The following is a 14,133-nucleotide window of genomic DNA, read 5'->3' as shown; positions in this document are numbered from 1 at the left end:
TGCATGGTGTGCAAAACAAAGATTTTCTTTGTACAGCAACACACATCAAATTTGCTGGTGAACGCAGCAGGCCAGGCAGCATCTCTAGGAAGAGGTACAGTCGACGTTTCGGGCCGAGACCCTTCGTCAGGACTAACTGAAAGAGGAGCTGGTAAGAGATTTGAAAGTGGGAGGGGGGAGGGGGAGATCCAAAATGATAGGAGAAGACAGGAGGGGGAGGGATGGAGCCAAGAGCTGGACAGGTGATTGGCAAAAGGGATACGAGAGGATTAAGAGACGGGAGGTCTACGGAGAAGACCTAAGGGGGAGGGGGAAAAAAACAGAGGATGGGCAAGGGGTATAGTGAGAGGGACAGAGGGAGGAAAAGGAGAGGGAGAAAAAGAATATATATAAATAATAAATAACGGATGGGGTATGAGGGGGAGGTGGGGCATTAACGGAAGTTAGAGAAGTCAATGTTCATGCCATCAGGTTGGAGGCTACCCAGACGGAATATAACCTGAGTGTGGCTTCATCTTTACAGTAGAGGAGGCCGTGGATAGACATGTCAGAATGGGAATGGGACGTGGAATTAAAATGTGTGGCCACTGGGAGATCCTGCTTTCTCTGGCGGACAGAGCGTAGGTGTTCAGTGAAATGGTCTCCCAGTCTGTGTCGGGTCTCACCAATATACAGAAGGCCACATTGGGAGCACCAGACGCAGTATATCACCCCAGCCGACTCACAGGTGAAGTGTCGCCTCACCTGGAAGGACTGTCTGGGGCCCTGAATGGTGGTGAAGGAGGAAGTGTAAGGGCATGCGTAGCACTTGTTCCGCTTACAAGGATAAGTGCCAGGAGGGAGATCAGTGGGGAGGGATGGGGGGGACAAATGGACAAGGGAGTCACATAGGGAGCGATCCCTGTGGAAAGCGGGGGGGGGGGGGGGTAGAGGGAAAGATGTGCTTAGTGGTGGGATCCCATTGGAGGTGACGGAAGTTACGGAGAATAATATGTTGGACCTGGAGGCTGGTGGGGTGGTAGATGAGGACAAGGGGAACCCTATTCCTAGTGCGGTGGCGGGAGGATGGAGTGAGAGCAGATGTGCGTGAAATGGGGGAGATGCGTTTGAGAGCAGAATTGATGGTGGAGGAAGGGAAGCCCCTTTCTTTAAAAAAGGAGGATATCTCCTTTGTCCTGGAATGAAAAGCCTCATCCTGAGAGCAGATGCGGAGACAGAGGAATTGCGAGAAGGGGATAGCACTTTTGCAAGAGACAGGGTGAGAAGAGGAATAGTCCAGATAGCTGTGAGAGTCAGCAGGCTTATAGTAGACATCAGTGGATAAGCTGTCTCCAGAGACAGAGACAGAAAGATCTAGAAAGGGGAGGGAGGTGTCGGAAATGGACCAGGTAAACTTGAGGGCAGGGTGAAAGTTGGAGGCAAAGTTAGTAAAGTCAACGAGTTCTGCATGCATGCAGGAAGCAGTGCCATTGCAGTCGTCGATGTAGCGAAGGAAAAGAGGGGGACAGATACCAGAATAGGCACGGAACATGGATTGTTCCGCAAAGCCAACAAAAAGGCAGGCATAGCTAGGACCCATACGGGTGCCCATAGCTACACCTTTAGTTTGGAGGAAGTGGGAGGAGCCAAAGGAGAAATTATTAAGAGTAAGGACTAATTCTGCGAGACGGAGCAGAGTGGTGGTAGAAGGGAACTGATTAGGTCTAGAATCCAAAAAGAAGCGGAGAGCTTTGAGACCTTCCTGGTGGGGGATGGAAGTATAGAGGGACTGGACATCCATGGTGAAAATAAAGCGGTGTGGGCCAGGGGACTTAAAATCATCGAAAAGTTTAAGAGCGTGAGAAGTGTCACGAACATAGGTAGGAAGGGATTGAACAAGGGGGGATAAAACCGTGTCGAGGTATGCAGAAACGAGTTCAGTGGGGCAGGAGCAAGCTGAGACAATTGGTCTGCCAGGACAGGCAGGTTTGTGGATCTTGGGTAGGAGGTAGAAATGGGAAGTGCGGGGTGTGGGAACTATAAGGTTGGTAACAGTGGATGGGAGATCCCCGAGCGGATAAAGCTGGTGATAGTGTGGGAGACAACGGCCTGGTGCTCCTTAGTGGGGTCATGATCGAGGGGTAAATAAGAGGAGGTATCCGTGAGTTGTTGCTGTGCCTCGGCAAGGTAGAGGTCAGTACGCCAGACTACGACAGCACCCCCCCCTTATCGGCGGGTTTAATAGTAAGGTTAGGATTAGTGCGGAGGGAGTGGAGAGCAGAGCGTTCGGAAGGAGTGAGGTTGGAATGGGGACAAGGTGTGGTGAAGTCGAGATGGTTGATGTCCCGTCGGCAGTTAGCAATAAAGAGATTCAGAGCAGGCAGAAGACCAGAGAGGGGTGTCCATGAAGAGGAGGAGGGTTGAAGACGGGAGAAGGAGTCATCGGTGGGGGTGGGAAAGTCCTTGCCGAAGAAGTAGGCTCGAAGACGGAGCTGGCGGAAGAATATTTCAGCGTCATGGCGAATGCGGTACTCGCTGAGGTGTGGGCGAAGGGGGACAAAAGTGAGGCCCTTGCTGAGGACAGAGCGCTCTGCCTCAGAGAATTGAAGGTCGGAGGGGATGGTAAAGACCTGGCACGGATGAGAAGCAGGATCAGAGGGGGGAGGGGGAGGGAGGCTGGTGGTGTCAGTGGAGAGGGGAGGGTTGGGGTGAGAGGAAGAGGGAGCCTCTGAGGGTCCAGGAGCAGCTGATGGAAGGTGAGGGAGATGGGTTTGCAGAGTGGTGGTGGGGGAAGAGGCAACTTTTATGTGTTGCTTGAAATTCCAGCATCTGCAGAGTCCCTCGTGTTTGTGTTTTTATTTTCTTTGTTCCTCAATATATGTGACACCAATAAACTAACAACAAATTAGAATGAAACTCTAAGAACTCATTAAATGGAAGGTGGGAAACATGGCTCCAGTGCGTTTTAACAGAATGTGAGAAAGAGTCAGTCGTGAGTTTACAAGGAAACCGGTAACGGAGTTTTCCAGGGAAGGTGGGACCTGTTCCGGCAGGACGGTTTACATCTGAACTGGAGGGAGACAAATATTCTTGCAGGTAGGTTTGCTAGAGAGGCTCCAGTGGATTTAAACTAGATACAAGGGGGGAGGGGAACCAGAGTGTAGGAACAGATGTAGGTGAGTAGGAAGAAAAAGAAAATAGTAAAGTTGTTTTGCACCGTTAGTGATAAACAGAGAGTAAGAGTTGGAAAATTTCTTAAATGCTTTTATTTTAATGCAAGGAGCATTATAAGAAAGGTGGATGAGCTTAGAGCATAGATTGATACCTGGAAGTATGATGTTGTAGCTATTAGTGAAACATGGTTGCAGGAGGGGTATGATTGGCAACTAAATACTCCTGGATTTTGTTGCTTCAGGTGTGATAGAATTGGAGGGACAAGAGGGGGAGGTGTTGCATTGCTTGTCAGAGAAAATATAACAGCAGTGCTCTGGCAGGATAGATTAGAGGGCTCGTCCAGGGAGGCTATTTGGGTAGAATTGAGGAATGGGAAAGGTGTAGTAACTCTTAAAGGGGTGTATTATAGACCACCTAATGGGGAACAAAAAGTAGAGGAGCAAATTTGTAAGGAGATAGCAGATATTTGTAGTAAGCACAAGGTTGTGAATGTGGGAGATTTTAATTTTTCACACATAGACTGGGAAGCCCGTACTGTAAAAGGGCTGGATGGTTTGGAGTTTGTAAAATGTGTGCAGGATAGTTTTTTGCAGCAATACATAGAGGTACCAACTAGAGAAGGGGCAGTGTTGGATCTCCTGTTAGGGAATGAGATAGGTCAGGTGACGGAGGTATGTGTTGGGGAGCACTTTGGGTCCAGTGATCACAATGCCATTAGTTTCAATATAATTATGGAGAAGGATAGGTCTGGACCCAGGGTTGAGATTTTTGATTAGCTAACTGTGAGGAGATGCGAAAGGATTTAGAAGGAGTGGATTGGGACAAGTTGTTTTACGGGAAGGATGTAACAGAGAAATGGAGGTCACTTAAAGGTGAAATTTTGAGGGTACAGAGTCTTTATGTTCCTGTTAGGTTGAAAGGAAAGGTTAAAAGTTTGAGAGAGCCATGGTTTTCAAGGGATATTGGAAACTTGGTTCGGAAAAAGAGAGATAGCTACAATAAATATAGGCAGAATGGAGTAAATGAGGTGCCGAGGAATATAAAGAATGTAAAAAGAATCTTAAGAAAGAAATTAGAAAAGCTAAAAGGAGATACGAGGTTGCTTTGGCAAGTAAGGTGAAAATAAATCCATAGGGTTTCTACAGTTATATTAATAGCAAAAGGATAGTGAGGGATAAAATTGGTCCCTTAGAGAATCAGGGTGGACAGCTATGTGTGGAACCAAAAGAGATGGGGGAGATTTTGATCAATTTCTTTTCTTCGGTATTCACTAAGAAGAAGGATATTGAATTGTGTAAGGTAAGGGAAACAGGTAGGGAAGTTATGGAAACTATGATGATTAAAGAAGAGCAAGTACTGGTATTTTTAAGGAATATAAAAGTGGATAAGTCTCTGGGTCCTGACAGGATATTCCCTAGGACCCTGAGTGAAATTATTGTAGAAATAGCAGGGGCTTTGACAGAAATATTTCAAATGTCATTAGAAACAGATGGTGCCGGAGGATTGGCGTATTGCTCATGTTGTTCCATTGTTTAAAAAAGGGTTCTAAGAGTAAACCTAGCAATTATCGGCCTGTGAGTTTGACGTCAGTGGTGGGTAAATTGATGGAAAGTATTCTTAGAGATGGTATATATAATCTTCTGGATAGACAGGGTCTGATTAGGAACAGTCAACATGGATTTGTGTGTGGAAGGTCATGTTTGATAAATCTTACTGAATTTTTTGAAGAGGTTACTAGGAAAGTTGACAAAGATAAAACGGTGGATGTTGTCTATATGGACTTCAGTAAGGCCTTTGACAAGGTTCCACACGGAAGGTTAGTTAGGAAGGTTCAATCATTAGGTATTAATATTGAAGTAGTAAAATGGATTCAGCAGTGGCTGGATGGGAGACGCCAGAGTGGTGGTGGATAACTGTTTGTCAGATTGGAGACCGGTGACTAGTGGTGTGCCTCAGGGATCTGTACTGGGTCCAGTGTTGTTGTCATATACATTAATGATCTGGATGATAGGGTGGTAAATTGGATTAGTAAGTATGCAGATGATACTAAGATAGGTGGCGTTGTGGATAATGAAGTAGGTTTTCAAAGCTTGCAGAGAGAGTTAGGCCAGTTAGAAGAGTGTGTTGAAAGATGGCAGATGGAGTTTAATGCTGATAAATGTGAGGTGATACATTTTGATAGGACTAATCAAAATAGGACATACATGGTAAATGGTAGGGCATTGAAGAATACAGTAGAACAGAGGGATCTAGGAATGATGGTGCATAGTTCCCTGAAGGTGGAATCTCATGTGGATAGGGCGGTGAAGAAAGCTTTTGGTATGCTGGCCTTTATAAATCAGAGAATTGAGTATAGGAGTTGGGATTTAATGTTAAAATTGTCCAAGGCATTGGTAAGGCCAAATTTGGAGTATTGTGTAGAGTTCTGGTCACTGAATTATAAGAAAGATGTCAACAAAATAGAGAGAGTACAGAGAAGATTTACCAGAATGTTATCTGGATTTCAGCACCTACAGAGAAAGGTTGAACAAGTTGGGTCTTTATTCTTTGAAGCGTAGAAGGTTGAGGAGGGACTTGATAGAGGTATTTAAAATTATGAGGGGGGATAGACAGAGTTGACGTGGATAGGCTTTTTCCATTGAGAGTAGGGGAGATTCAAACAAGAGGACATGAGAGTTAGGGAGCAAAGGTTTAGGGGTAACATGAGGGGGAACTTCTTTACTCAGAGAGTGGTAGCTGTGTGGAACGAGCTTCCAGTAGAAGTGGTAGAGGCAGGTTCGATATTGTCATTTAAAGTAAAATTGGATAGCTATATGGACAGGAAAGGGATGGAGGGTTATGGGCTGAGTGCAGGTAGGTGGGACTAGGTGAGATTAAGAGTTCAGCATGGACTATAAGGGCCAAGATGGCCAGTTTCTGTGTTGTAATTGTTATATGGTTATTATATGGCTATAATGGGGGCCACAGTGAGTTTACAAGGGGACTGAGAATGGGGACCACAGTGAGTTTAAGGAGACTGGGAATGGGGGTCCTGGTGATTTTAAAAGGAGATTGGGAATGGGGATCCCAGTGAGTTTATGAGGAGACTGGGAATGGGGATCCCGGTGAGTTTATAAGGAGACTAGGAATGGGGATCACAGTGAGTTTATAAGGAGACTGGGAATGGGGATATCGGTGAGTTTATAAGGAGACTGGGAATGGGGATATCGGTGAGTTTATAAGGAGACTGGGAATGGGGATATCGGTGAGTTTATAAAGAGACTGGGAATGGGATTGCAGTGAGTTTATAAGGAGACTGGGAATGGGGTCTTAGTGAGTTTATAAGGAGACTGAGAGTGGGGATCCTGGTGAGTTTATAAGGAGACTGGGAATGGGGTCCCAGTGAGTTTATAAGGAGACTGGGAATGGGGGTCCCGGTGAGTTTATAAGGAGACTGGGAATGGGATCGCAGTGAGTTTATAAGGAGACTGGGAATGGGGATCCCAGTGAGTTTAAGGAGACTGGGAATGGGGATATCGGTGAGTTTATAAGGAGACTGGGAATGGGGATCCCAGTGAGTTTAAGGGGACTGGGAATGGGGATATCGGTGAGTTTATAAGGAGACTGGGAATGGGGATATCGGTGAGTTTATAAGGAGACTGGGAATGGGGATCCCAGTGAGTTTAAGGAGACTGGGAATGGGGATATCGGTGAGTTTATAAGGAGACTGGGAATGGGATCACAGTGAGTTTATAAGGAGACTGGGAATGGGGATCCCAGTGAGTTTAAGGAGACTGGGAATGGGGATATCGGTGAGTTTATAAGGAGACTGAGAATGGGATCGCAGTGAGTTTATAAGGAGACTGGGAATGGGGATCCCAGTGAGTTTAAGGAGACTGGGAATGGGGATATCGGTGAGTTTATAAGGAGACTGGGAATGGGTATTCCAGTGAGTTTAAGGAGACTGGGAATGGGGATATCGGTGAGTTTATAAAGAGACTGGGAATGGGGATATCGGTGAGTTTATAAGGAGACTGGGAATGGGGATATCGGTGAGTTTATAAGGAGACTGGGAATGGGGATCCCAGTGAGTTTAAGGAGACTGGGAATGGGGATATCGGTGAGTTTATAAGGAGACTGGGAATGGGGATATCGGTGAGTTTATAAGGAGACTGGGAATGGGGATATCGGTGAGTTTATAAGGAGACTGGGAATGGGGATCCCAGTGAGTTTAAGGAGACTGGGAATGGAGATATCGGTGAGTTTATAAGGAGACTGGGAATAGGGATATCGGTGAGTTTATAAGGAGACTGGGAATGGGATTGCAGTGAGTTTATAAGGAGACTGGGAATGGGGATTCCAGTGAGTTTAAGGAGACTGGGAATGGGGATCCCAGTGAGTTTAAGGGGACTGGGAATGGGGATATCGGTGAGTTTATAAGGAGACTGGGAATGGGGATATCGGTGAGTTTATAAGGAGACTGGGAATGGGGATATCGGTGAGTTTATAAGGAGACTGGGATGGGATTGCAGTGAGTTTATAAGGAGACTGGGAATGGGGATTCCAGTGAGTTTAAGGAGACTGGGAATGGGGATCCCAGTGAGTTTAAGGGGACTGGGAATGGGGATATCGGTGAGTTTATAAGGAGACTGGGAATGGGGATATCGGTGAGTTTATAAGGAGACTGGGAATGGGGATCCCAGTGAGTTTAAGGAGACTGGGAATGGGGATATCGGTGAGTTTATAAGGAGACTGGGAATGGGATCGCAGTGAGTTTATAAGGAGACTGGGAATGGGGATCCCAGTGAGTTTAAGGAGACTGGGAATGGGGATATCGGTGAGTTTATAAGGAGACTGAGAATGGGGATTCCAGTGAGTTTAAGGAGACTGGGAATGGGGATATCGGTGAGTTTATAAAGAGACTGGGAATGGGGATATCGGTGAGTTTATAAGGAGACTGGGAATGGGGATCCCAGTGAGTTTAAGGAGACTGGGAATGGGGATATCGGTGAGTTTATAAGGAGACTGGGAATGGGATCGCAGTGAGTTTATAAGGAGACTGGGAATGGGGATCCCAGTGAGTTTAAGGAGACTGGGAATGGGGATATCGGTGAGTTTATAAGGAGACTGGGAATGGGTATTCCAGTGAGTTTAAGGAGACTGGGAATGGGGATATCGGTGAGTTTATAAAGAGACTGGGAATGGGGATATCGGTGAGTTTATAAGGAGACTGGGAATGGGGATATCGGTGAGTTTATAAGGAGACTGGGAATGGGGATCCCAGTGAGTTTAAGGAGACTGGGAATGGGGATATCGGTGAGTTTATAAGGAGACTGGGAATGGGGATATCGGTGAGTTTATAAGGAGACTGGGAATGGGGATATCGGTGAGTTTATAAGGAGACTGGGAATGGGGATCCCAGTGAGTTTAAGGAGACTGGGAATGGAGATATCGGTGAGTTTATAAGGAGACTGGGAATAGGGATATCGGTGAGTTTATAAGGAGACTGGGAATGGGATTGCAGTGAGTTTATAAGGAGACTGGGAATGGGGATTCCAGTGAGTTTAAGGAGACTGGGAATGGGGATCCCAGTGAGTTTAAGGGGACTGGGAATGGGGATATCGGTGAGTTTATAAGGAGACTGGGAATGGGGATATCGGTGAGTTTATAAGGAGACTGGGAATGGGGATATTGGTGAGTTTATAAGGAGACTGGGAATGGGGATCCCAGTGAGTTTAAGGAGACTGGGAATGGGGATATCGGTGAGTTTATAAGGAGACTGGGAATGGGGATATCGGTGAGTTTATAAGGAGACTGGGAATGGGATTGCAGTGAGTTTATAAGGAGACTGGGAATGGGGATTCCAGTGAGTTTAAGGAGACTGGGAATGGGGATCCCAGTGAGTTTAAGGGGACTGGGAATGGGGATATCGGTGAGTTTATAAGGAGACTGGGAATGGGGATATCGGTGAGTTTATAAGGAGACTGGGAATGGGGACATTGGTGAGTTTATAAGGAGACTGGGAATGGGGATCCCAGTGAGTTTAAGGAGACTGGGAATGGGGATATCGGTGAGTTTATAAGGAGACTGGGAATGGGGATATCGGTGAGTTTATAAGGAGACTGGGAATGGGATTGCAGTGAGTTTATAAGGAGACTGGGAATGGGGATTCCAGTGAGTTTAAGGAGACTGGGAATGGGGATCCCAGTGAGTTTAAGGGGACTGGGAATGGGGATATCGGTGAGTTTATAAGGAGACTGGGAATGGGGATATCGGTGAGTTTATAAGGAGACTGGGAATGGGGATCCCAGTGAGTTTAAGGAGACTGGGAATGGGGATATCGGTGAGTTTATAAGGAGACTGGGAATGGGGATATCGGTGAGTTTATAAGGAGACTGGGAATGGGGATCCCGGTGAGTTTATAAGGAGACTGGGAATGGGGTCCCAGTGAGTTTATAAGGAGACTGGGAATGGGGATCCCGGTGAGTTTATAAGGAGACTGGGAATGGAGGTCCCGGTGAGTTTATAAGGAGACTGGGAATGGGGGGTCCCGGTGAGTTTACGAGGAGATTGGGAATGGGGGGTCCCGGTGAGTTTACGAGGAGATTGGGAATAGGGATCCCGGTGAGTTTACAAGGAGATTGGGAATGGGGATCCCGTTGAGTTTATAAGGAGACTGGGAATGGAGATCCCATTGACTTTATAAGGAGACTGGGAATGGGGATCCCAGTGAGTTCTTAAGGAGACTGGGAATGGAGTCCTGGTGAGTTTATAAGGAGACTGGGAATAGGGATCCTGATGAGTTTATAAGGAGACTGGGAATGGGGATCCCAGTGAGTTCTTAAGGAGACTGGGAATGGAGTCCTGGTGAGTTTATAAGGAGACTGGGAATGGGGATCCCAGTGAGTTTATGAGGAGACTGGGAATGGGGTCCCGGTGAGTTTATAAGGAGACTGGGAATGTGGGATCCCAGTGAGTTTATTAGGAGACTGGGAATGTGGGATCCCAGTGAATTTATAAGGAGACTGGGAATGGGGGTCCCGGTAAGTTTATAAGGAGACTGGGAATGTGGGATCCCGGTAAGTTTATTAGGAGGCTGGGAATGTGGGATCCCAGTGAATTTATAAGGAGACTGGGAATGGGGGTCCCAGTGAGTTTATAAGGAGACTGGGAACGGGGGTCCCGTTGAGTTTATAAGGTACACGACCCCTGTGGGTTAATACTGAGTGTGGCAAGTGGGCTGTGGTGAGCTTACAAGGAGCATTTGGAGGACCTCATCCTGAATCACGTGTTGAACGATCAGGATATCAGAACAACTCATTGATTATTAGAGTTTTATTACAAACTGTCTGTCTTACTGTTGTCTAGGTCTATATGCAACTGTGATTATCATAATATCATATAAATCCTCTATCATTTCTCTATCAATTTTATTTGAACTACACTTTGCTTAAGTAATATATAAATCTTACATAAGTTTTGGTGACTTACATAATTACATACATGGTATAATTCTATAAAAGTTTCATATAATAAATGTAGAGCGGCAGATTCTTGGTAAACTCCAGATAATCTATACAATTACATGTAAATTCATGTTAGTTTTTATTCAAATTTGATTTGATTCAAAGAAACTTTCACATGAAGTATGATATTTGTCCAATGAATTTGACTTTAAAAGTAATTGTGTGACTCTCTGCCATGTGTCCATGCTTACAGCTGAGGAGGAGGCCACTTGGGTCCCCAATGGAGCAATCCCCTCTATTCTGATACCTCTCTTTATTTATCATACAATCTATTCTCTCCCACCTGACCATCATGGTCCCTTTGATCCTTTTACTATTTACCTACACAAGGTGTAGTTTACCAACGCCGAGGTCTCCAATGGGATCGTCGGTGTGATCAAGATAGTGTGACCAATCAAGAACATTAAGGTGGATTGGTCCCCAGAGCGTGATGGGATCCATCCCAGGATATCAGCAGAAACAAGAGAGGAGTTTGCTGGGAACTATCACCTCCCACCTTGTCCTTCTTCCTCCCTTCCCCCCACCTTCTTGTTCTGACTTGTCACCTGTTTTTCCAGTCCTGATGCTGTGTACATACATCTATTGATGCTTCTGGACACATCTTCAGTGATGTTCCTGGAATCATTGGGTGTTTCGGGTCTTTCAACATCATACAACCTCCTCCAGGTGACCCAGCCGGGGCTGATCAGACCCCAGCTTGTGTCCAGATGGCTAGCTACTTATGACTCCATGGCTCCCCTCTTTTGAGCCACAGCCATCTTGAGGCCCTCTCTGCCGCATCGGTGGTACTGCGGATGGCTCTCCTCTTCCTCTCTCCCTCGATGCCCAAAATGCTGAAGGCTCTAACTAAGGAACGGGCTGCGAATCCCCTACAACCAACCTCCACTGGGAGACACCTTGCTCTCCATCCAGCCTGCTGACAGTTGCTGACCAGTCCTGCGTACTTGGAGAGCTTCCTTTAAAAGGTCCTGATGAGGAATCTCGGCCCAAAATGTCGACTTTTCCATAGAAGCTGCCTGGCCTGCTGAGTTCCTCCAGCACCTTATGTGTGTTCTCAGAGGACTGGAATGTAGCCAATAATGTTCCTGTGTTCAAGAAGGCCGCAGGGACAAGCAACGAATTACAGGCTGGTGAACCTCACATCAGCGGTAGAGAAGCTATTGCAAAAGTTTATCAGGGATAATCTTTACTCCCATTTGGAAAAGCTTGAGCTTATTAAAGATGGTTTTACATGATTTACTTTAGCTTTCGGGGGTTTTAAGGAGGTGATAAAGATGAGTGATAATTGGGGATGGCACAGTGGATATTGTCAACGTGGACTTTCGGAAGACGTTCAGCAAGGTCCGCATGGTGTGCTGTTCCAGAAGTAACATGCATGGCATCCACAATGACTTGGTAGGTTGTCCATTCAGCCCATCAAGTCTGCTCCATCATTTGATCACAACTGATTTATTTTAACCCTCAACCCCATTCTCCTGCCTTCTCCCTGTAACCTTAATTAGTCAGGGTATCAAAGAACCTATCAACCTCGGCTTTAAACATACCCAGTGACTTGGCCCCCACAGCCGTCTGTGGTGCCATCAGATTTCTGAACAGCCAATGAACCAACCCATGAACACTACCTCACTATTTCCACTCTTTTCTCTCTCTTTGTCCACTGTACATACATATAAATATATACATGTAATATATATTACATATAGTATATAGTATATTTTATATATTGCACTGCACTGTTGCTGAAAAACCACAAATTGCACAACATATGTCAGTGATATTAAGCCTGATTTTGACTCCAATATATATGGGTTTAGTTTAATTAGGCATCATGGTCAGCACAGATACGTTGGGCTGAAGGGTCTGTTCCTTTGCTGTACTATTTTATGCTCTACGTTCATACTCTTACCAACCCTGTCATGTCAGGGTTCATCTACACACTGGGGAAAATTATCTGGGTTCGTTTAATATACTGCCTTTCAATAAGCACAAGAAACAGAGTGAACATTTCAGGCCAAAGATCTTTCATCAGAACTGGTAATGACATGAAACATTAACTCTGCTTCTCTCTCCACGGACACTCCCTGACCTGCTGAGTGGTTCCAGTAGTTCATGGTTCTATTGATGCTGGTCGTCCAGACTAACCTTTGATAGACATCCCTCTAGAAACCTCACACAAAATGCTGGAGGAACTGGATGCTGGATTACGGATACATTAGGGATATGTTGGTAGGCACGTGGATGATAAAAAAAAATGGAGGACTGTGTAGAAGGGAAGGATTAGATTGATTTTAGAATAGGCTATAAAGTTGACAAAACAGGCCAAAGGGCCTGTACTGTGCTTAATGTTCTATGTTCTCAGCAAGTCAAGCAGTATCTATGAAGGGAAATAAATAGACCACATTTTGAGCTGATGCCCTTCACTGTGAGTCTGGATGAAGGATCTTGGCCCAAAACATTGTCTGTTCTTTCTCCTCCACAGATGCTGCCTGACTTGCTGAGTTCCTCGATCATTTTGTGTGTGTGTGGGGGGGGGGGGGCTCAGGATTTCCACCGTCTGCAGAATCTCTGGCGTTTATTGCAAGGAAAACCACTGCAGTTTCCTACTCCCCATGACCCTGGTGCGTGCCTTACCGCATAGGCCTCCTTGCTCTCAGGGTCGTCCTCATCCCATCGTCTCCACGGCAACAGCGGCACCCTCTGCAGGCTTTCCCCAAATACGTCCACGTGGAAGAAGGCAAAGTCCCCGCCCGTCATGCCTGCCCGCCTGGCGTTCAGGATCAGCTGGCGAAAGGTGTTGGGAGAGCAGCAGACGTACACGACTGCCCAGGAGCAAGAGGAACAAAGGCAGATATCAGCTCATTTCTGAAAAAGGGCTGTGGGGGTGGGTGTTGGCCATTTAGACCCTTAAGTCTGTTCCATCTTTCATCACAGCTGATCTACCCACACCCTCTTCCTGCGCTTTTTTCACCGTAGGCAGAAATCTTTCAGACTCTGAGTGGAGTCTGGAGTAGAGAATTCCAGAGGTTCAAAGACATTTCTTCATATCTTAGTCCTAAGTTGGCCCGTTACTCGGGGTCTCCTAGTGCAAGACACCTCTAAGTCCAGAGCACCCAGTCTGTGAGCTGCATAAGTTTTAATGGGGTGTGCCTCACTGCGGGAGGGCTGGTGAGGAGGGAGCACCTCACTACAGGAGGGCCATTGAGGAGGATATACCTCCGTGTGGGAGGTCTGGTAAGGAGGGTGTGTCTCACTGCGGGAGGGCTGGTGAGGAGGGAGCACCTCACTACAGGAGGGCCATTGAGGAGGATATACCTCCGTGTGGGAGGTCTGGTAAGGAGGGTGTGTCTCACTGCGGGGGGGCAGTGAGGAGGGAGCACCCCACTAAGGGTGGGCCAGCGAGGAGGGAGCACCTCACTAAGGGTGGGCCAGCGAGGAGGGAGCACCTCACTACAGGTGGGCCAGTGAGGAGGATATA

The 14,133-nt window shown here is 46.5% G+C and overlaps 1 protein-coding gene across 2 annotated transcripts in view; it reads right to left on the bottom strand.

Moving 5' to 3' along the window:
• Positions 1-14,133, bottom strand: part of LOC140211963 (atrial natriuretic peptide receptor 1-like) — a 117,612-nt gene that overhangs the window by 84,852 nt on the left and 18,627 nt on the right. For both annotated transcript variants that reach the window (XM_072282258.1, XM_072282248.1), the window contains one exon: positions 13,290-13,477. In XM_072282258.1, the coding sequence (XP_072138359.1) occupies positions 13,290-13,477 (188 nt within the window). The remainder of the gene's footprint in view (positions 1-13,289; positions 13,478-14,133) is intronic.

This window comes from Mobula birostris, chromosome 2 (genome assembly GCF_030028105.1).
Source record: "Mobula birostris isolate sMobBir1 chromosome 2, sMobBir1.hap1, whole genome shotgun sequence".
NCBI classification, from domain to species: Eukaryota; Metazoa; Chordata; class Chondrichthyes; order Myliobatiformes; family Myliobatidae; genus Mobula; species Mobula birostris.
This window is presented reverse-complemented; position numbering and strand designations above follow the sequence as displayed.